Here is a 24521-nt window from a genome sequence, read left to right on the forward strand (position 1 = left end):
ATTGATAAACTTTGTCCTAAGGAACACTGCGAAGGTCACGGAAGAGTATGGAACCAAATTAGAAAGTAAAACTCTCCTAAACTTAGATTATGATGATAATATGAGGATCCTAAATGAAAATGTTAGCAAAACGAACGGTTTTTGGAGTTTTTAGAGCTCGGGGCTCAAGAACAGCCCTGAAAATTATTGTTAAGAAAACTAGGTTTCTTAGACTGGGGATAAGTGAAGGAGAAAAGAATGTTGGGCAGCGACAAGATCGATCATGTGGATAGTTTTGCTTACTTAGATAGTATTATTAGTAAAAATGGTAGATTCAGTGAAGATGTTAAAAAAATTTACAGTTTAAAAGTTTGGAAGAATAGAATGATAAGTCTGTAAATCAAAATTAGAATATTGGAAGCTACAGTGATGACAGTGGTCAGGTATAGTTCTGAAACGCGGGCACTCTAAAAGACAGAGGAGGATTATTACATATTTTCCATAGATTTGTCTATAGATTGTTTTGAGTGCCCATCTGACTGGTGCTATTTCAAACAGTGGGCTGCATGAAAAAATAGCCCTATTCTTCTTTCTATGGTTAGAATGAGTGAAAGGTTGAGATGGCTAGGACACTTGCTGCGTTCTGCAGACCTACCATTCATCTGCAACTAGCTAAAACAAAAAAATTGAAGCTAAAAGCAAAGAAAAACTAATACAAAAAAAAGATTGGCAACTTCGGGCTCTAAAACTTGCATGTACAATAAAAAGTCTTTGTCCTTGTTCCAGGATGATTATTCAATATATTTCTCACAAATAAACTTGAAAAGTTACAATTAAAAATGAGTAAAATTAACAATAGTAAAAATAGTAGCTTTGTACCAAGACATTAACTTCTGTACCAAGGACAGTGCATTTGAAATTTGATTATTTGAGTTGATTAAATGGAATCTTAAACAACCAATTATATCCTAAAAAAAACTAGTAAAATTGAGAAATCAAATTTTAATGAAAAAGGCCTCCATGTGCAGTTTTTGGTAGTAGTTGGTACCATATTTAAAACAAAGTAACGTGGTGAAAATCAGCAAAAAAAGAACTAAAAGCAAATGGCCCTAAACAGCTTAAGAAGGCGTACCTTTCCTATGAAGGTGTATTTGTTACTGGTAATCAACGTATTGTTAATATTTGAACTCTTTACGATTAGTTATAATAATCTTTGGTACTTGTATGATATACCCCCTACCGCTCAGGAAGTGAAGTTAGAATAATCCTAATAAAATATACCTAAGTACGATAAAAATATAATACTTTAGAAACAAATTTGGGCTATATATTTGCACATCAGCGGGGGTGGGGGTAAAGTACAGCGGGTCTACATGCAAGATGTCTTAGCTATGATTGTTCTTCATATTATGAAGTAAGAATTGTTTTCTGACTTCAAACTTTCCAAATACTTTACCCCTACCACCACCTCCACCTCCCCTAATGTGGAAATATAACCATATATTTTCCATCTTTTCTGTCACTTCTCTTTGTCTTTTATCACGCCAATTTGAAAGAAACTAGCGATCGAAACCGGTTTACAGTGCGTCAATGCATGAACAACTTGAGCTGCAAGGGGGGGGGGCATATCATACAAGTACCCAATCTATAGCTGACAACTTTGGACTCTTAAATACAATACACAATGAATTAGAAATAAAGCTGAAAAATTATAGTGACAAGTAATTAAAATGGAAAGTAATAAATTTAGTAACAGCAAGAAATGATGGTTAACTTTGAGCGTTCAGCTACACTACAGGATACATTAGTACTAAATCTTTAAAAGGAAATCAATAAACCAATATACAAGTTAATAATTAAATGAATTCAATTTATATTAATAACACTATTGTATATAATAATAGTTTATAATTAACAAGTGAGTAATAATAAGATTGCAGTGGTATTCCGCTCCTATATTTATTAATTCTGAACTGAAGCTGAGAGATCGCAGCTGAGAAATGGTACTTAGATTAATAATAAATTCGCACATTTAATAAATTAAATTAATAAATAATAAATAAATTTAATTTAATAATTTGATAAATAAATTAATAAATAATAAATAAATTTAATTTAATAATTTAATAAATAAATTTAATTTAATAAAAAAAAGTCGGGCATATTTAAGACATTAAACTAAGTAATAAAATAAAAATAACTCAAGAAATACATAATAATAATTAAAATAATTAAATTAAAATAATTAATAATTGTTTAAATAATAAATTAAAAAATAATATAAAAGATAAATTATTGATTGATTAGTAAATAATAAATTCGCATACTCAGCATAATGAGCAGCACCAGGATTGCCATATCCAAGAACTATATCGTGTAGCCAATCTGGTACGACACAATCTGTGTTCATCAGATCTCGAATTGTCTCCAGTACAGCCTTGAAGTTGTTCTCTTTAGGTCTCCTCCTCATTATAATGTTGAATGTATCATATATGTCCTAAAATTAAATTTCTATTAGGATTTTATTTTTAATCACTTCGCCAGTGATTCCCTGGCAAATCCAAGTTGTTCCTATTAGCTGGTTTGCAACAATGCGTTTCTCTGCATAAATGATTGAAGCTTAAAATGAACCAGGCCAGCCCAATGAAGGTCACAAATTGTTCAATAAAACAAAATTCAAATGAAAGGAAGGAGCAACATTAAGGGGATTCGATACCTTGAAATCAATTTGCGAGTCTCAGCGTCGGCTGGTCGTCTCAAAGACAAAGAGCTTATTACCGCGTTCTCACAGGAGACTATCCACCATCGACAGTTATTGAGACTCTGAGGTTTGACTATAAAATTTGATTAAAAACATAATGAAATTTTACGTTTCCTGTATCGGCAAGGTTTTCAAACAAAACGGGTAGCACTTAAGAGAACTCCCAAAGCGACCATATTGTTCAAATGATATTAAATTTGAACTGATTCTTAGCATTTTCTAATAAGGTATGCTAGAACGTTTCTAGGGATGTGACTCTCCTCAACTTTGATAAAAAAAAATTCTACTCCTTAACAAAATTCACAATTTCCAATGAAGTTTCGTGAAAACCTAATCTCCGGAACAAAACGAGAAAAATTAAATGGTTTTCCCAATATTTTGGGGAAGAAGATGTCAGCTTTCAATTTTCGGTCATTTCATCAAAATTAATGGGTTTTTTTGGCTCGTGATAGTCATTTTCAAATAATATGTTACTTTATTATTATTATTAATTTATTGCCCGTCAAAAACGGAAAAGACGGAATATAAAAAAGAAAAAGAGAGAAAAAAACAAAAAACAAAATTTAAATACACTTCAATTACAAAAATCATAAAATAATACTAGTCTAGGGGTGGTTAGCTCTTAAAACATTGGCACTGAATTTGGAGCTTCTTCTCTCTAGGGCCATGGAAGGGTTGGTGACCTTGTATTTCATGGAGATGTCGCTATTGCTGTGCCACAGAGGGACACGAAGGAGAAACTTGGCATATCTGTAGAATGCGCTACAAATGGCTTTCTTTTCGGTAGCTGTGAATATTTTCCAGAAGGGAGCCGGAGCAAGCAGATGGGGGGTAGTAAAAGCATTGTATAGCCGGGCAAGGAGAGGACGGTTGAAACGATACTTATCGGCAACAAGTAATCCGTAAGACGCTCGTAGACGGGAACAGAAGTGGTTTCTCAGTGCTGAGCGTGTGTCCTTCAATGTAGAAGAAATAGGGAGGCCAAGATAGGTAAGGGACTAACAGCGCTTAATCAGAGTGTAGCCAATTTTAACGGAGAGGTTAATTGAAAGCTCATTTTTTAACCATTGAAGAAAAGAAGTTCTGTTTTAGATTCGTTGAAGGAAAGTCCGATCTGCTTGAATGCCACTTCAAGTGAGTCGTAAAATAAAGTTGTTGAAATAAAGACACGAACGAGACACATGAAGAATGTCATCAGCGAAGTTCAGCAGCGATAGATTGATCCCACGGAAAAAGTACGATGACTTTCTTACTTGTTGTGCTTCGATGACAGCGTTATTAAACAGTGATGGTTAAGTTTTACCACCTTGACGTACGCCTTTCTTGACACTCAGCATTTCTTTAGAAGCAAAAGAGCCGGACGGAAAGGGGATCAGGATGGCAGCCGAGAGCTTGTTGTACATACTGTAAACAGGGGATATGATGCAAGAGGAAACACCTCGCTGAAGGGCTTTGAGCATGATATGTCCATGGATACCAGAATCGAAGGCTCTACTAACATCAAGCGCTCCAAAGACGAGAAGATCACCATTTTTATCTGCATCAATAAGAAGATTTGCAAGAACGCTGTGAACGTGTTCCCGTCCTAAGTGCTTTTTGAACCCGAACTGGTCATCCGGAGTAGTGCATCGAAGTGCAATTTCATCAAAAATAAGGGATTCAAATAGCTTACAAAAAGTAGCTGAAACAGTGATCGGACGATATGAAGCATAGTTTATCCAAGGCCTGGATACTTTTTGGGATCGCTCTATAATATGTTCCCTAAATGTTTCTATTATATATATATATATATATATATATATATATATATATATATATATATATATATATATATATATATATATATATATATATATATATATATATATATATATATATATATATATATATATATATATATATATATATATATATATATATATATATATATATATATATATATGCCATACCTTGCAAAGTAAGAGTTGGAATAACAGACGGAAAGTTTATAGTCAGATACACGTATTCTCCCAAATCGTTTTAGAAAAATTCATCCAAATTTGGTAAAACTCCACCGTAATTTCGCGGAACGCAATCTGTGCGAGGGTAGGGCAAACAGCCATAAACGTTGGCTTGCAAAATCACATTAGTTAAAATAGCTGTGTATTTCGCATGCGATTCCGTATTTTGTCGCAAATTGTTTTAGAAAAACTCGTCCTTAGAATCGTACCGTATTTCTACAGAATTCAGTCAGGAAACTATTGGGAACTAAACAGCTTTTGAGTTTAGGCTGTCCTATCTAGGGGTAATGGAACGTGCGTTTGTATACTTAAACCTAGGATGACTTTATGGGATAATTTATTTTAACTCACCAATCCTCCTGCAGATGCTTTTTCCATATCAACTCGGTATTGATTACAATCCAGCCAAACTCTAAAAGACCTCATATCCCCTGGGAGTTCCGGCTTAGGTTCTGGTCCTTCTTCAATGACACGTCCATTCTGGTCAAGCATTCCTTCAATTTCACATCCACGAATGGCAACAACACCGTAGCGCTTAGCAAATGGAATTGATTCATCACTCTGCCTATCTATAGGAACAAAAAGAAAAAAAGTACATAATGCAGGTTCTTGCAGGTAATTTTTCGAGTGTTCGGTGTCAAAGTGAGCCATATCACGTTAATGTGTCATTTGTATTGTTAATGTGTTTTTTTTTGTTTCATTTTAATTTGACAGGCCAGTTGGATTCATCGCTTTGTGTTTTATAATGTACATATGTTATTACTTATGCCCTCATTTTTATTCATTTTACTTACTTACTTTTACTTATTTTACACACATTTTACTTATGTACTTATGTTTTTGTACTACTCATTTTTATTCATTTTATTCATTGTACTTCATTTGACAGGCCAATTTGGTTAATCGCTGCAGGCAATGTTTTGATATTTCACTTATGTACCTATGTTTTTTTTTGGTTTTTGCTTTTTTTTTGTATACAATGTGGGCTAGCTGACTGAAGGCAACAAGTTCGGCAGTTTTTATGCTGTGAGAGTTTGCTTGATAATAAAGTACTACTACTACTGCAACAGGTTACAACAAAATTTTCTAAAACTGGTATGCTAAATTTTCGTATGGAAACTGATAGTAGGTGGAACTTAAAGGATGAGAAAATAAGAAAAAAATTCAAGAGTGGGACTAAACATAACCACTACTACTGTACGCTATCAAAAACGTGGTACTAAAGGCAGCAGCAGCAAAAAAAAAGAAAAAAGAAAAAAGAAATCCAAGCGTCCGAAAAGATCTGCCTTAGGAGAATATTAAAGGTTCACTGGACTCAAGAGAATGCCTAATCAATCAACACATAATGCGACAGGATAACTACCTGTGACCAACTTTATCAGAGTACGAGGATGGAAGTATTGGATGTCCAATACCAGCGCAGGGAGTTATGTCCTTCCCTGGAACCCATTGGGCATCCGTCAAAGGGGGAGGACTCCAAATATACTATGTCACAACAATGCAACACACCTGCGCAGCCTTAGCACCTACATCAAACCAGAGTCGGAGGACGTGGTAGCTATAGCAAACTCAAGCTTTTGAGGTAAATTTATATATATATATATATATATATATATATATATATATATATATATATATATATATATATATATATATATATATATATATATATATATATATATATATCATGAAAAGAGAAATCACCAATGCAACAGCACGAAAAAAAAAAGAGAAAAAAAAAGAGAGAGACAGAAGGAGAAAAGGAAGACTGTTTTCCTAAATTAGTGATTAATATAGACCAGCACTTGAATGAGGCCTTAACCCTACTCATCCATACAATCACATAGGTCAAACAGCATAGCCATACACAATCAACCATAAAGAATAATCCATGGACAGGCAGTCATGTCGTCAATAAGTATAAGTCGTCATTTACCAAACAATAGAAAAAATAATAAAGACAAATAATTCAGAGGCAACAACCCAACACAAGGGCTCATCAGGAGAATACACTAGCCTATATAGGGTTTCGCCACTTTAAATTCTCTACCCAGCACAGTGTTGTGGCTACCACAGAATATCCATGGCATCCCCGTGTCAGGTATCACCCCCAAAATACATGCCTATGAAAGAAAAAAAACAGCAAATGTAAAACAACCAAGTAACACCAAAACAAGCTTATCCTGTTAATATATCCCTCTTTTTAGCAACAATAGGTAAACTAAATATAATAAATTTTCAAATGTGTGCAAAATAAACTGGGAGTTTCACTTCATCGATAGTGGACATCAATTGCATGCTGGTTCACCAAAAACGTTGCTAGCACCACTCCAAGAGATCCAGAATAGCGATAACAGAGCAGGTTCAGTCGTCCTCCATCACTCTTTCCAGTATGTCAATGTGTCAGACAGACGCAAAGCCACACAGCTCGGTCTAATTATATTGAGGTGGACAAGCCGAAAACAGAGTATTTGAAGAGCAGTTTCATTCGACAGTGTCCCTCAATCAGGAATGATCTTCTTGGGGAAGTTATCCCTAAAAGTTTCTCTTGTACACTCTTTCAAAAGAAGATTCAACAGTCACCTAAAGCCTTCATAAAAGACTAGCGGAAAACCAGATATTTTATTCTAACTGGCACCAAGTACTTAGCAATATATATATATATATATATATATATATATATATATATATATATATATATATATATATATATATATATATATATATATATATATATATATATATATATATATATATATATATATATATATATATATATATATATATATATATATATATATATATATAAATATATATATATATATATATATATATATATATATATATATATATATATATATATATATATATATTAATGCGTCAATATGTAAATACGTGCCGATATAATATGTGAACAACAATCTATTAAAATATCATTTTTATTTCTCGCATCTTAAGAGTTTGTTTTGCTTAGGATAAGCACAGCTTTTTAAGAATTAGAGCTACTCTATGATAGGCTTTGCAATAGCTTACAAAAGTGATTCGAGTCAAAATTTATGCCATAATTTTTTCAATCCAATCAGCTTTCCACAAAAAATTATAACTTAAAATTAAAACTTTATTATAACTTTATAAAATATTATAGATAATAATATTTATTATCATAAATATTAATAATATTAATATTTATTGATAATAATATTATTGATAATAATATTTATTATTTTATTATAGATAATAATATTCATTATAATATTATTAGTTATAAAAATTATAACTTTGTTATAAAAAATTATAAAAAAAATTATCCTTAAGTACCAATGCCCATCTAGAATTTTACACCCTCGTGCTGCAATAAAAGATGGTTTTTCTCTGTTGGTCTAGCTAGGCCAGGTTATTATAATAGTTTCTGAAGAAGTAATTAACGAAGAAAAATGTTGCTAGTTTTAAAAGCAAGTTAAAATCTTTTTTCTTTAATGAGTGCATCATTTCTTAGCGATCTTTTTCTCCCGAGTGACCTCCATTATTTTCTTTTTTGTTTTTTCTAGAGGGCGGTAGTGACGGAGAATAATTTTGGACCGATTTTTAAGAGGTTACACGTCTAGTTGAGTGATATTCAGCCGTGCTATTTTCAATATTCCTTTTTCTTATGCCTTTTGATTGTGTTATTTTTCAATTGGTTGATAGTAAGGTAAATATTAGGTTTTTTAGGAAAGGTCTTACCCCAAACACGTTCATTTCTAGCGGCTGACATTTTTTAAAGTGGAGACCTAAATTAAGTTATTGTTATTATTAAAGATAGTTTGGCATAAAGTTTCCTAAAATTCAATAAGTATATTTTAGTATAGAATGCAAGCACCGTGCATTTTGATTAGACGATATTCCAATGCAATTTTTGATTACCTTAAAGCATGTATCCACCGATAGGTAGAGTAAAGTGAGCCTACGACGTACCTACGCTAAACTTTTCTATTTCTGTTAATAATGCATCTATTCAAACCCCTATGGGCATCCCCCGAAACCGCTGAAACTTAGTATTTTGCAAAGAAATAATAATAAAAAAAGGTATTCATGTAGCAGGCAGCACTGCAATAAAACAGAGGAGGTAAAAAGCCGCCACAAATTCGTCAACCTGTTGTCATTATTAGGCCTAAAGGTCATATCTGAGATTTTTATACTTCTGAGGTAGTTGCAAAAAACCATTTGCTAAGCTGTTTTCAAAGGGTGGATCAGTACGATAATATAAATTAAGAGGACCGAAGTGTACTTGAACGTATATTGCCCTTTTGATGCCTCTGGAGAACATCTCAGAAAACAGTCTTTGGCGATTATTTCAAAAGTTTGAGAATTTCACGTACGATGTATAGGCGTAACAGCAACGTTACGCCTATAGATCGCTGTTACGCCAATTACGCTAATTTCAGACTGGATCAAGATAAAATTAAGCATTTCATTTCAGTTACAAATTTATATTAATAAAACTTTGGCCCACTTTCAATTTCTCACCCTCTTTAGTGTTACTCCCTGGTAACAAGCTAGATATCGGTTTGATCCTATAAAAGTACATTTTAAGGCCCAAACATCTGAAGTACTACTTGCGGAGGAGACCGGGAAGGAAGAGATTTACTGTCCTTACCACTTCCATCATGAAGGTCCTAATTGCCATTTGTCATAAAGAAAGATTTAAAGGAAACGGGATCTTCCTGAGAGGGTGTAAAGAGGAAAGCTTCGAATAGATTGGGATGGAGAAGGAGCGTGCGAAGCTGTGTTTGGCTTCAGGCGGCTGTGAGTTGTTAGTAGTAGTAGTATGAATAGATTTGCATTTTTACAAATACCTTTATCAGAATTAACCACCAATGCCATCTGCTATCTTCCTAGCTTTTTGATTTATATTGTTAAGGAACAGAAACAAAGATTTTAAAACTTAACGAAGATAGGATGAGAAGGGACCCATCTCATGAGAATCGACCTAAATGAGACTAAATATGGCATAATTATACTAAAATGAAATGAAAATAAAAAAAAATGAAAAAAAAATGAAAATGAAAAATGAAATGAAATGAAATGATAAAATGAAAATAGGACCATTATCTGGCAATTAAATGGCCATGCTAAAGTATAATTCAAATTTATTACACTTCAAATACACTCTGAGACTAAAACAGGGAATACCATTTCAGGGATTCTGTGTATCCTTCATCCTTTTTCTATACACTTCTGCAGGAGAGAAGGGGGTTAGGGGGCCCGGAAAGGGGTCTTCACATTTAATACCTTCTCCAAAATCCTTTTTATTCTAGGTAATCAATCAATTTGTCAAGTCAACGACTAATTTCGTGTTTTATTTTCCGGATTAAATTTGGAACTTACCATACCCAATAGTATGTCCATTAAGAGGGGAGAGGGGACAAGAGTCAATGAGTCATACGGCTGAGAAGAAATCTCAATTAAAGAGCCTTGTATGATTACACAAAAGCCTTCACAGATAGATAGAAAGATTTATGAGGTTTAGGAGGGATAAGAAACCTTAAAAAGTTGCAGCTTAATCTAAACTATTCCAAGGAGGTCCCTCTGAACAATCATAGGGTGAGTTACTACCTAGCATCCTTAAATTTGAACCCATATATTTAAATTAGGCTTTAATAATGGGAGAGGGAGCCACATACTCCTTTACAAAAAATACAATAAAATTTGAGTCGACAAAAGGTTTTATTATGTATTTATCTGCAAAGAGCGTGGTATAGGAAGAATTCTCTCGAGATTAAATTTGGTAAGAACAGCCTCCTGTCTCGAACAAAATTGTTAAAAACATGTAATGAATATATTTAATAGCTGCTCAGCCACTCTGTTGGTTTTTAATCCCTCTGCAGCTGTCATCCTAGCCAAGAGGTTAGCACGCTAAACTAGAAATCCTTTGTCTTGGAGGACAAACTTTTGAATTGTTTGGTTTGGAATGAGGGTCAATAGGTCAATTAGGTCATTAGGTCAATTAGGTCATTAGGTCAATGGGTCATTAGGTCAATGGCATTATCTTGTAAGCTCAGTCAGAGTTAACCCAACTCTAAATGAGTACTTGGAAAAATCTTAGGAAGGTGGTGGAACGCACACTGGAACGGTTTGCAAAAGCACAGGATGGCTGGCCTCCCATCCCCCATTGCACTTCCTAGCTGAAAGGCCATGAAAAGGAGATAAGCACTGGGTGTGCTTTTTCAGAAACTTAAACACATTTTTCCTGAATCTATTCTTCGGACTCTGTATTTTTGACTCATTCAGCCGTATTTAACTTACTGCAACTCGATTTGGATGTCTACTTTCAAGTCTCTGCTCCATCCGATTAAAGTAATTCATCAAAAGGCTCGCCAGTTAGTTAACGAAATTAATAAAGGACATCGAAAAGTGCTTTTGAACACTTATGCATTCTATGTCGTCTCTTGCTCTTCAATGATTTTCAAGTATCTTCATGGTGAACTGCCTCGCTGTTTCAATTCTTTCTTTCCCGAATTAGTTAGTTCAAGGAGCTCTCATAATCTAAGCAATAAAGACCACCTACTATTACCTCAAACTAAGACTGTCAGATCAGATTTTAGTCCCCGAATAGCATGTAGTAAAGTATGGAACAGTCTCCCTGATAATGTCCGTAGCATTCATTCGTTTGATGCCTTTAAAACCCAACTAAAAATATTTTTGGTTGATAAATATAATGGGGAATAAATTTGAGAAAGAAATTTATTTTTGAATTGGTTTGAATTAATATTGTTATATGTTTAATAATAAGATGAATAATGAGGGTAGGGCGACATCCCTAGATGCTAGACTTGAGCACGTTTATTTATTTATTTTTAATTGTTGTGATAGTGATGGTGGGAGACGGTGTGGGGATTTGAATTTCGAGGACGAAGTGGTAAGTAAAAATAACACAAAAATTTTAATTGGATTTCTTGTTGTTTTTTTTTAAGAAGAGACTCTTTATTTGGTATTTATCTTTGTTTTAACCCCTATGTAAGGGGCCATGAGCCTTGTAGGGGTAGAGAGTTATTGTTGTCCATTTATTTTGATGTTAATAAACTGAACTGAACTGTGAGGACTTCAAAGTCCAATGCCATATTCTTTACCTTTTACCTATACCTTATTCTGTTGAATTAACAAATATTATAAATGAATAGTTCAATTCAAGCTCCCTCATCTGGAGTTATTAGAATAGAATATATTTATTCAATACAATAGCTGGAACTAACATGAACATGTCAGTGTTAAAAAAAACAAACAACAGAAACCAATGACAAAAGACAAAAAACAAATAAACAGCAACACAAAAATTTAGAGCAGCAAGTGTCACTCCAAGATCAACAGATTAAAATAGGTCATAAATAAGTAAATAAATAATATCTTATTCAAACCTTAATAAATAAATATCTTATTCCAGCCTAATCTAGGGCATCTGTCATGCCCTAAAATAAAAATTTACATATGTTAAGTGTCAGTTGGCACGATTCATGATTATAATAGTGACCGTTTATACAGAATATATCAATTAAGATGATAAATGATTGGTACATTCAAAAACAATCACAGGCAAATACCTGAAATAACCTACATCAAACATTAAATATCTGTCACGGTAATATCATTAAAATGCCAAGAAAATAAGGAACAAATGATTTGCAATATCTCTCGGTAGTAGAGGCTGGGTAAGTCATCAACTGTGGACAATTCTTTTTTATTTGTAGGAGTCTAGTGACTAGTCCTTCATTCGGGGGCTCTCAAGGTTGGGTAGTAGACCACGATGAGTTTGGGAATTCAAACAATTTAGTCCAAATCGATATGTCAGCTCATGTTTACGACTATCAAGTGAATTCGAGCTGAGTTGTTTTAGTGCATTATCATATGTTGAGTAGTTGTGTCGAAGTATAATTTGTAGTTCATTGATACTTACCAACCTTTCTCTCATTACAGCCTTAGAAAGCGGAATTGAACCACACTTTTCGTATAGCCTACTGTACATCTAGCAAACCTTCATCCCGCTTGGGTGGAGGATGTCATAAAGAAAGGTTTAAGGGAAATGGGAACTTCCTGTTAGGTTGTAAAGAGGGAGGCTTTGAATAGATTGTGATAAAGGAGGAGCGTTCGTAGCTGTGTTGGTCTCAGGCGGCTTGGGGCTGCGGTGAGTTGTTAGTAGCAATAGTAGATACTTACCAAGCCCAAGAGTAGGTCTGACAGTGATAAGAAAACAAGGGTCGTGCTTTCTCAGTGCCTCCCATTCTTTCTTTATAACATCTCTGACGTTCAAAACCATTGATACGTCTGCTCTTACTCTTGACGGTTGTCTTTCTCCAATATTTGGCTTCCCAACTTCTACTATAGCGAAATTTATGATTGGTTGAGCCATCCTTGACCAGCCCGAAAATGTCACTTGTTTATACTCGTCAACCCTGCAACCAAAACACATCTATATAGTGATTAATATATATTAATTAAATATTATATATAGATTAATTAAATCTATATAGTTATTAAGTACAAAAAAAGTTTTTTTTTTAACTCAAAGTAAGGAACGACATTAAAACTTAAGAATAAAAAATTATTCCGTATATGAAAGCGGCCCTCCCCTCTTCAAGGCCTCGCTCTTTATACGCTATCGATTCTTAGGGGGATGGTTTATTTAAAAATCTATTTAAAAAATCAGGCAAATTTTCTCAGGCTCAAAACTTTTGATGGGTAATACTAAACTTGATGAATCTTACATATTTGTAATCAGCATAATAGGCTGATTCCTTTTATGCATATATGGACATCAAAATTCCGTTTTTTAGAGTTTCAGTTAATATTGAGCCGAGTCACTCCTTACTTAAAGTTCGTAACCGCGATCTTTTTGACTAATCTAAGATATGCAAACGATTAATATTGAAGTTAATTTGCTGATCATCAAACTTTTTATTATTTGTCTGGAGATAAAAAAAAACAGACAACAGAAAAACAAGGACCATTCAAAGGTAGATTCTTCTGGGACAACTTAGATTTGAGAGTTTTTCGTGAAAGCTCCACATTGAAAAAAAAAATTCACGAAAATATTCTTTTATGTTAACGAATATTTAGAAATTAATGTAAATAACGAATGTGATTACAACCGTTTAAATAAATTAAAGTTTAAATTTGTTTCGAAACTTAGGGGATGCGGACCTCTTGAAAAAAAAGTCCTTTCCAGTATTTGGTTAACGCCCAAGGAATGATTTCACACACACACAAAAAAAAACGAAATCATTTAACCATTTTCTCAACTTCCGTTTTAAAAACTGAATTCGGTTCTATTCATTTGCTGAAACCAAACAGGGGGGCTGAGCGAAGAAATTCCGTAGAATATGCAGGATCAAAGTCGCTAAGCGACTGAACGAGAATGCATACATCGGCCGAAATATTTAAGTGTGCTTGCAATTCAATAGCTCCCTTGCAAAAGCTTGACTAAAATGGAGGTCAGTTAGAAAACAAATTTTGACCGGCCCAAAGACCCCCACCTCCACGCCTCTACGTATGCACTTAGCATAAATAGTACTGTATGTTTTAAAGAATTTTTTGCAGATTATGTTTCTTTTCGAATACACTGGATGCTGATACTAAGATGATTCAATAATCTTATGGAAAAAAAAGAAGCAGAAAAATTATGCACCTTACGGAAAGAAACAGTCAAAAGATTTGCCGAGATTACGTACTAAATATTATGGCTAATCCAAAAGATTTTAGATAGTCTGAAGGAACAAAATACGCTGAAGCTAATATGCTGATAATAAGCTGAGAGCTGATAAATAACAAGCTGGGCAGACGAAGCAATAAAATAGATTCTGCCTTTCCATTATATTTTGAAAATGAATAATTATAGATAAAGCTGTTTATATACCTTTTCGATAAACTTTTCTTTATATATTTTTAAAGCACTCAGTAGATGACACATTTTATCAGTTCTGAACCCCAACGGTAGACATAATAAGCTACCTCGAACGGTAACCGACCTATCAACACAAGTCTTAGCCTTCCAAATAACACAAGTCTTAGCATTCCAAATTCTCTTTGCCTTCCAAAATAAATATTAAAATATATCATTGAGATACCCATATTATATCATCCAATGTGGGTACCCGTTAGACGCGAGACAGCGTCTTAACGTGAAGTTTACGTAGACGTGAACTACATGTACAAGCTCACATAGTTATCATAAGTAAAGAGTAAACTTTAAAGATGAATAAGATAAAGGTCCCTTATATCCATTGCTCGCACATACGGCGTCGAATTGACACTTCTTGTAAGGTCTTTTTCACAAGGATAGGTAGTAAATCCGGTGTCCGAACTTGTGGCAGCTGAATTAAAGCGTCAACAAGGGTCATTACATATCGTAAAAACTAATAATAAATAATAAAAAATAAGGATAAATAAATAAATAAATATCGTAATAAATAATAAATAAATATCTAATAATCTAAATAATAAATAAAGATAATAAATAAATATCGTAAAAACTGTGAATAGAAAATTTGGAAGCAGTCATGATACAAATCATGTGCAGCCTTTACTACTACTAAAACTACTAGCAACAAATAGATTGCAAAAGATTGTCATTATCAGCCAACCAGTACCACTACTGGTAGTACTAAGGAATAGTATCGCGGTCGACACAGGCCACAGGTTTTACGAGTTCTCCCAGCACTGATACTATAACCAGTGCCGCTATGACAAGTGTACTACCTATGGGGAGGGGAGTTAGTGCCACCCTATTTGGCCCAAGGTGCCACGGCCTGCGCCACTAACAATTTTCAATTATTTCTTTACTCTTTTGGAAGGGGGGGTCCTCAAGTGTAACCTACAATGAGGGTAAAATCCTAATACCCTCTTCTTAACGCTACTCAGGTTTGGAAAAATAAACGATAACAGTCGTAGAAAATAACCCACTTTTATTACCAATGTCAACACCAATATCAACTAAGAGAATTCTAAACGAGAACTAGCTTAAAAAGCGTATATACAGAAAAGAGGTAAAATCGCCTCTTTCACCATCAAGTGAACGCCATGGGCCAATAAAATCATTGGGGACCCAAAATAGTAAGCATAAATTATATTTCAATGAGATTTAGTTAGCCCGTGAAAAGACTAAAATAGAACTTCAGTAAAGACCAATTGATTCCCCCTATAATAGGCTAGCCTATAGAAGAGTTTTACGTGTAGATAAAATTATTTTACAGGTAAATCTATGTATAAGAGAAAAAAAGATATTTATCTGATAATAAAAGGGCACGGTCCCAAACATACACGTCAGCACTAACTTAATCAGAACAGCTCCTAAAACAATCATTTAGCATTCAGCAGCTGAAACATTTTTTATTATTATCCTATTCATTATCTTGAAAGTTAATTATGAACGTACGAAGTTAAAGACTCAAACAAATAGTTTAATACCAAAATCCAAATAACAACAAGTGACTTGATCGATTTGACTTCTGAGTATCCTCTACATAACATCTTCCACAAAAGATCAGGCGAGAAACTCTATAAGGCTTGTATTTCATTTTCTTTTCTTCTACCTTTTTGTTAAAAGAGCTTTTTTACAACTTTAAACGGATTTGCAAACTTTCAGCCCTGTGCCGACGATCCCTCAACCCTTATGTAAGAAAAACATATAAATACGCGCTTTTTGGCCCTTTACTGTAAAACAGACTAATTATATAATTGAATTTCCCCACTCCTTAAAAAAAAAATCTTATTTACGGTGGCGAAATTGAATAATTTTTTTTTTTACGAGGAACACAAAAATGTAGTAAAAAATGTTGCTCCCACAGCCTGACGAAAGTTTTTTTTTATATATTGTTTCTACCATAAATATTACTTCACAAAATTTTGAAACTACAATTATCTCTAATTTTCCTTTTAAATTACTCCATTTTTCTGCATTTTTCAGTCTCTTCATCCTAAATACGAAAAATGAATTTTCTTTATACAAATACTAAATACACTAAATACAATAATAATTACACAATAACTACCACCATATTACAATAAATAAACATTAATACACTAAGTACAAATAAACAATCTTACCAGGGCCGTAGCCTAGATAGAGCGTCCTCAATATCTTGTCGTATTTCGTCTAAAAAAGAAAAAAATTACTTAACATCAATACCCAATTTCTATATAACGAATTAGAACCAATTGCAACAAGATTAAGCATATAGAAACTCAAACTTGGACAAATCTAAGTGAAAATCTTTGGAAAGGGCGGGGGCATCTATAAAAATTCCGGAATTTTTAGTAGGCTTAAATTAGACTTATCTATTTTTAGTGGGACTGGATAATCAAACGGAGGATGAAAAAGTTTGTCAAGCAAAGGGACCAAGCATTTCCTCTCTGCACATTTAAGGAGCATAGAAAGGTGACACAATCCTAAGAATAAACAAAAAATACAAATTCACCCATTAAATTGAGCACAAATTTTACCTATGGTCCTTGATACAAAAAATATATTACTCCACTTTGACTAAATCAACCTATTTGGTCAACTCCTTTAATTTGATAGCTTATTGGGCACATTTCATAGTCCGGGGACATATGTGGCTTTTAAAGTATGGCAGGTGATCCTCTGATCGGTTTTGTTCCTTATAGAGAGAACTAGAACTTTCAATGAGGAACCGAATTAGCTCTCTCCCAAGTTTCTACTCAATCCGTTCTATTTGAGGAGGCAGAAAAGCAGGGAATTTCACCTGGAAAGTCAGATAGAGCCGACTACAAAAAAAAAGAAAGATTCAACTTTAACAGAAAGCAAAATTGAACCGAAGCTGACAACTAAAGCGGGATTCCTGTCGGAGAAATAAATTTAAGAAGTAAGAAGGAGGATAATATCAGTAAAAAAAAATGAAACATAAATTTGCAAAAATTTCGGTCAAAACCTCCACTCAACAAATATAAACCATTTGTAATTTGGTGCCTGTTTATTTTTATTTTGTCTTTAGGTTTTCTAACAGTCCATTTTTTCACTTTTTATTTATTTTGGTTCACTGAAGATGATCGAGCGGAGGTCTCGGCCAATTATCCCCATGTTTAGCCTTCTTTATTCAGTGGCTGGAATTACCCTCCTTTTTTCTTCTTTATAATCTAATTTTTCATTTTGTCATGTATAGCCAATGTGTTCATCTTTTTTCTTCACTAAAAAATATTTCTTTCGTGGTTTGTTGGAATCACTGTATTCTGTATTTTTGAAATCAGAAAAATTAAAAGAAATTTTTATTAAAAAAATATATATCAGGAAAATGTCAAACAAATTGGATAATTATCAGGCAGTTTTTTTTTACGCAGGACATTTTCTCCTTTTTTTTTACCCTGATTATAAAAAGAAGGAAACCATCAAGGATTTTGGCGGAGGTGCTAGCCCAGAGAATCAAGTAGATCTGGCTCAGAAAAAATAAGAATCTACGACAATCCGTTCTATATAGCAAGGCTGACAAGCTGGGAATTTCTATTTTGATTAAAAACAAAAGATAACCGAACACTTTCCCCGATCAACACATTTTACGTTGGGTGACTTGAAATTAAACTGACCGGGACTCCTGTCAGAATTTTCCACTTCCTCCATTTTTTCCTAAAACATTTTTCTCCTTCTTCATCCAACTATCAGAAATCAAATACCAGGACTCCTACCATAGCCTCGTGTAAGAGATTTTTACAGAGTTAGAATTAGGAACATACACTTGAGTAGAAAATGCGTATATTACTTCTTTTTTTTACCTTATTACAAATACAAACACGGTTGCCTGCGTGACATATTTTCTTTCAAAACTATGTTATCTGGGATTGCATTTCGACACTAGTCTCGTTTTTCACTAATATAATCTAATTTCTATTTTCTTACACTTTTTCTAATCAGCTGCCATCTTTTGTGTCACCAAAAGTACCATGATCTTAGATCTCGTTGTAATAAAAGATACATAAATTTGAATTATTCCACTCAAAAGCACATTCAAAAATTGGGTAAGATTTCCGTCTAAGCCCTAAGACCATTGATCGGAGCAAAATGAACTTACTAGGGGGGAAAAACTGAGAAGCAATATTGGAGTGCCCAAATTTATATTTTTAGTCGAATTATATTTATATTTACATTTATATTCATATTTTTATACTTATATTAATATTTTTAGACATTTTCCAGAAAAATAACGCTTTTCTGTAATATTTCTTTTTTTAAGAAAAATGAAAAATATGGCGACTCAGATTAACTTAAAAACCGAAACCGAAATTCTATTCCAAATAGCCGTCCTCCCACGCCTTTTTTCCTCAAAAACGTCCGTCCAAAATTTTGAGATAAGCTATTTTATTCAGTATAGTTCAAAAGTCCCAAAGCGATGCCTTTGGAGATAACATACCCCCCCCCCTCCAGCCCCTGGGGATAGGTCTTTAAGTTATAAAATTTGCTCACGATTTTACGTATATCCTAGTATTTGTTCTTGGGAAGTAAATGCACATTTTCCGGCAGGGGTGGGGGATTTTGTCCTTGGGGTCAGTTTCAAAGGGGATAATTTTCCGTGTGAAGGGAAGTTTCCAGGGTGAACTTTTGGGGAAAGTTTTGGACCAGGGGGACTTGACAGAATTCCTATACGAAATTCTTTTTATTTGTCTTATTTCTCTTTGCCTACTGAGTTTTGCAAGTGGAAACGTTCCGAAGGAAATTGTCCGGGGAAATTTTCAGTACGTTCGGATTTCCGAGAAATGATTTCCACAGAAAGGGGTTTTCCAGAGTGTCCAGAAAGATGATTAGAGTTTAAAATCTTTTTCAAATAAAAGTATGCTTTTTTCACTCAAAGCAAGGACCATCATTAAAACTAAAAAACAACAGAAATTACTTCACATATGAAGGGGTTACACCCCTCCTCAATACCTTTCTCTTTACGATAAAGTTTGACTATTTGTCCCAATTTTTTAAGAATGACTTCTGAAACAAAAGGACCATTTATTTAGAATAGAAAGCATTTTTAAAAATTCTAAAAACTTCAGCGTGAAGAGCAAGGTATTGAGGAAGGGGCAACCCTTTCATATACGGAATAATTGGTTCATTTGAACTTTAATGTTGCTGCTTACATTCAATTTACACATAGCCTATATCAGCAACGTAGCGTCTTTAGCCCAACAAAAAATAAATTTAATCCAGATTTTATAAAAAAAAAACATCAAAAAGCAAAAAAACGAAATTACAGCTAAAATGAAACTACAAAATAAAATCAGAAAAAATATAAAAATAAATAAAAAGATAACAGTTCTTCGTTATTTTTTTTCGAATTTAAGTTTTTGATTCGTTCCTTATAAAGTCCGCATTATTATTAGATCCTCCTTTTTCCTCTGGGGTTGGGTTTGGATTTTATATAAAGTATAGCAAAATCAAGCCATATTCTTCAGCTAAACACCGAAATTTTAGCACTTTTTTAAAATTAGATCTTGGAAAAAAAAATAAGTGTCCAACAAAAGGCTTGAAAACATATTCACTGTTTTTGTATATTATAAAGAGGTTAGATACGCCCTTTGGCTTGTGCACATGATTTTGTAGATAAAAAATTAATAGTTATAAATGATTATAACTTACACGTTGTTTCTAGTCTAAACAAGTTGAAATTCCGTAATAAGTAGTCATGCAAGGTCAAGAACTGCAAATGGAGCTTGGGTAGGGCTAGGCATGCATCTCCAGAGAAATATTCATTTGGTACCAATGCTTCATTCCAAATAATCTCCTCAGTTGGATAAAGAGGCATTTCATTGAGGGCCTGTAACTGAGAGCTTCGTTTTTCATGTCGAGAGACCTGAAAAAAGAGAATTGACTTTATTCTATAGACAACATAAGACAATTCCAGGTACATTCAACATGTTATCTGAGGCTTTCGGAGGCCAACTTTCAGAACTTATTGGATAGTTGATTTTTCTAGATTTCAGCGTCAAAGCCTTTGTTTTAATGCAAAGAATTTTATCGTTGAACGAAGTCAAGTACGCAAGATGATTTGTTTTGGGAGGAGGGGAATAATAAAACAAATTTTATTCGATAATTTCAATAAGAAGTACCCAAAAAACCAGAAGGCCGCCTTTATCAGAAGTCTACAATTTGGAAACCAGACAGCAAAAGAAGGCAGTGTTGTCAAAAACACCTTGCGACGACGTTCGCAGCAAAATGACTGTAAATTACGTCTTCATGAATGGGAAGACGTCATCGCTGCAGCACCGCTTCTGGGTGAGTTGAGAGGCTTCGTCGACGCCTTTTGCACCACCAATGACTCCAGAAGAACTAAGGCCTAACGTCTAGGTAAGGTAAGGACTCGACAAAAATAGGATTTTGGGGAGAGGGGCCTGAATCCTAACCCACATCCCTTGCGTACTTGCCTGATCAAAGCATTATTTTTTTCGAACCCAATTTGACTACCTAGACCTTTGTTCTGTCAGGGCGGCCCAGGGCATCAAGGGAACCAGTCAAACCAATGGTCCTATGAGATCGGGACAGAGCTCATCCAAATGGAAATCAAAAGTTCTAATACCCCGTTTAAGTGACCAAAAAGATTGAGTGCAACTAGCTCCCTCCCACACCTTTTTTTCCTAAAAGACATCCGGTCAAAATCTAGAGATAACCATTTATTCCAGCATAGTCGAAAGGTTCAATAACTTATCCTTTGAGGATGACATAACTCCCCATAGTCCGTGGCAAAGGGGATGTAAGTTACATGGGAATTTTTTGCAGGGGTGGGGATTTTCCAGGGCGAGAATCCTCTGTGGGAGGGAAAGTTTCTAAAGGAATTTTAAATGAGGGGTCAAGGAAAGGAGGTTTCCTGGCATGATTTGGAAAACGGTCAGAAATTAAAGGAAAAAAACTAAATGAATAAGAAGTATATTTAAATAAGTTTAAGACTTTAGCGTAAAGAGCGAGGGTTGAAAAAGAGGCAGGACCTCACATATAAAGTAATTCCAGTCCATTTTAAATTCAAATTTTGGTCCTTATTTTCAGAAAAAACTTGTTTTTTTATGTAATTGCAAAAATTGAATCTTTTGTTTATCCATGGTGCAATGATACAGTTTTAATTAGCATCAGTATTTCCAGATGAGGCGAATTTGCACGATTTGGGTGTTTTTAAAGTGGTCGTGCATTGAAATATTATAATCAGCACATCTTTCAACACAACTTTTTTTTCCAGAAATTACACGTTCAATACATTCACACTCGATAAATTCCATCTTTGGAGAACTTTTGGCGGCATCATTTCAAAAAATCGTGCCTTTGGCGCATTTTCACTGTTATGGCTGCACTCTCTGTCTTAACACCCTGTTTAGTCTTTATGTCGATCCCATAGCTCCTTCTTCGCCAAACACCGATGTTTATTTCATAAGTTCTGAGACCTTACAAGATAATCAAACAGTTCGTGGTAACGAACTGTAGCAAGGAGCGACCCAGCTCAATAGTAAACGAAACTCTAAAAAACGGAATCTTGATACTAAAAGATACATCAAAAGAATCGGATTTTTATACTGAGTTTAAATATATAAGTTTCATCAAACTTAGTCTTACTCACTAAAAGTTATGAGCCTGAGAAAATTTGCCTTATTTTGGAAAATAGGGGGAAACACCCCCTAAAAGTCATAGAATCTTAACGAAAATCAAACCATCGCATTCAATGTATCAGAGAACCTTATGTAAAAGTTTGAAGCTCCTATCTACAAAAATGTGGAACTTCGTCTCTATTGCCAGAAGACCGATCATGAGTGCGTGTTTTTTTTTTCAGGGGTCATCGTATCGACCATGTAGTCCTAGAATGTCGCAAGAGGGCTCATTCTAACGGAAATGAAAAGTTCTAGTGCCCTTTTTAAGTGACCAAAAAAATGGAGGGCACCTAGGCCCCCTCCCACGCTCTTTTTTCCCAAAGTCAACGGATAAAAATTTTGAGATAGCGATTTTGTTCAGCATAGTCGAAAACCAAAATAACTATGTCTTCAGGGATGACTTACTCCCCCACAGTCCCCGGGGAGAGGGGCTGCAAGTTACAAACTTTGACCAGTATTTACATACAGTAATGGTTATTGGGAAGTGTACAGACGTTTCCAGGGAGATTTTTATGGTTGGGGGGGGGGGTTAGGGGAGGGGGCTATGTAGGAGGATCTGTCCTTGGAGGAATATGTCATGGGGGAAGAGAAATTCAACATTGTAAAATTTAAATTATTTATAGTGTGAAACTTTTTTTTAAAACAATGCAAAATATTTACTTTAAACACTGGTCCAATTGTATTTTTGTTTAAATTTTTTATGGCACTTGGTATTAACCAAGTGACATATAGCAATCGCAAATTCTGTCGGTCTGTTGGTCCCGGTTTTGCTACTTTAGGCACTTCCAGGTAAGCTAGGACGATGAAATTTGGCAGGCGTATCAGGGACCGGACCAGATTAAATTAGAAATAGTCTTTTTCCCGATTTGACCATCTGGGGGGGAGTGGGGGGCCCGTTAATTCGGAAAAAAAGAAAAATTGAAGTATTTTTAACTTACGAACGGTTGATCAGATCTTAATGAAATTTGATGTTTGGATGGATATCGTGTCTCAGAACTGTGATTTTAAATCCCGACTGGATCTGGTGACATTGGGGGGGGGGGGTTGTGAGGGGGAAACCTAAAATCTTGGAAAACACTTAGAGTGGAGGGATCGGGATGAAAACTTGGTAAAAAAAATAAGCACAAGTCCTAGATACATTATTGACATAACTTGAACGGATCCACTCTCTTTGGGATAGTTGGGGGGGGGGTAATTCTGAAAAATTAGAAAAAATGAGGTATTTTTAACTTACGAACGGGTGATCGGATCTCAATGAAATTTGATATTTAGAAGGATATCATGTCTCAGAGCTCTTATTTTAAATCCCGACCAGATCTGGTGACACTGGGGGGAGTTGGGAGGGGGAAACCTAAAACTTGGAAAACACTTAGAGTGGAGGGATCGGGATGAAACTTGGTGGGAAAAATAATCACAAGTCCTAGATACATGATTGACATAACAGGGACGGATCCGCTCCCTTTGGGGTAGTTGGGGGGGGGGGTAATTCTGAAAAATTGGAAAAAATGAGGTATTTTTAACTTACGAACGGGTGATCGGATCTCAATGAAATTTGATCTTTAGAAGGATATCGTGTCTCAAAGCTCTTACTTTAAATCCCGACCAGACCTGGTGACACTGGGGGGGGGGGGGGGTTAGGAGAGGGAAACCTAAAACTTGGAAAACACTTAGAGTGGAGAGATCAGGATGAAACTTGGTGGGAAAAATAAGCACAAGTCCCTGATACATGATTGACATAACCGGAACGGATCCGCTCTGTTTGGGGTAGTTGGGGGGGTAATTCTGAAAAATTAGAAAAAATAAGGTATTTTTAACTTACGAACGGGTGATCGGATCTCAAAAAATTTATATATTTAGAAGGATATCGTGTTTCAAAGCTCTTATTCTAAGTCCCGACCGGATCTGGTGACATTGGGGGAGTTTGGGGTGGGGGAACCTAAAATCATGGAAAACGCTGAGATTGGAGGGATCGGGATGAAACTTGGTGGGAAAAATAAGCAGAAGTCTTAGATACGTGATTTCCATAATTGGAAAGGATCCGCTCTATTGGAGGGGGGGGGGGGGTTAATTGTGAAAAATTAGAAAAAAATTACGTATTTTTAACTTACGAAGGAGTGATCGGATCTTCATGAAACCTCATATTAAGAAGGACCTCGTAACTCAGATCTCTTATTTTAAATCTCAACCGG

The 24521-nt window shown here is 34.6% G+C and overlaps 1 protein-coding gene across 1 annotated transcript in view; it reads right to left on the minus strand.

Moving 5' to 3' along the window:
- LOC136039515 (RNA helicase aquarius-like) overlaps positions 1 to 24521 on the minus strand; it is a gene marked incomplete in the record, with an annotated part of 134775 nt that overhangs the window by 56792 nt on the left and 53462 nt on the right. The window contains 5 exon segments of the mRNA XM_065723311.1: positions 2307 to 2476; positions 5092 to 5309; positions 12931 to 13166; positions 16816 to 16864; positions 20342 to 20555. Of these exon segments, the coding sequence (XP_065579383.1) occupies positions 2307 to 2476; positions 5092 to 5309; positions 12931 to 13166; positions 16816 to 16864; positions 20342 to 20555 (887 nt within the window).

The sequence above is a fragment of the Artemia franciscana genome, chromosome 19 (genome assembly GCF_032884065.1).
Source record: "Artemia franciscana chromosome 19, ASM3288406v1, whole genome shotgun sequence".
NCBI classification, from domain to species: domain Eukaryota; kingdom Metazoa; phylum Arthropoda; class Branchiopoda; order Anostraca; family Artemiidae; genus Artemia; species Artemia franciscana.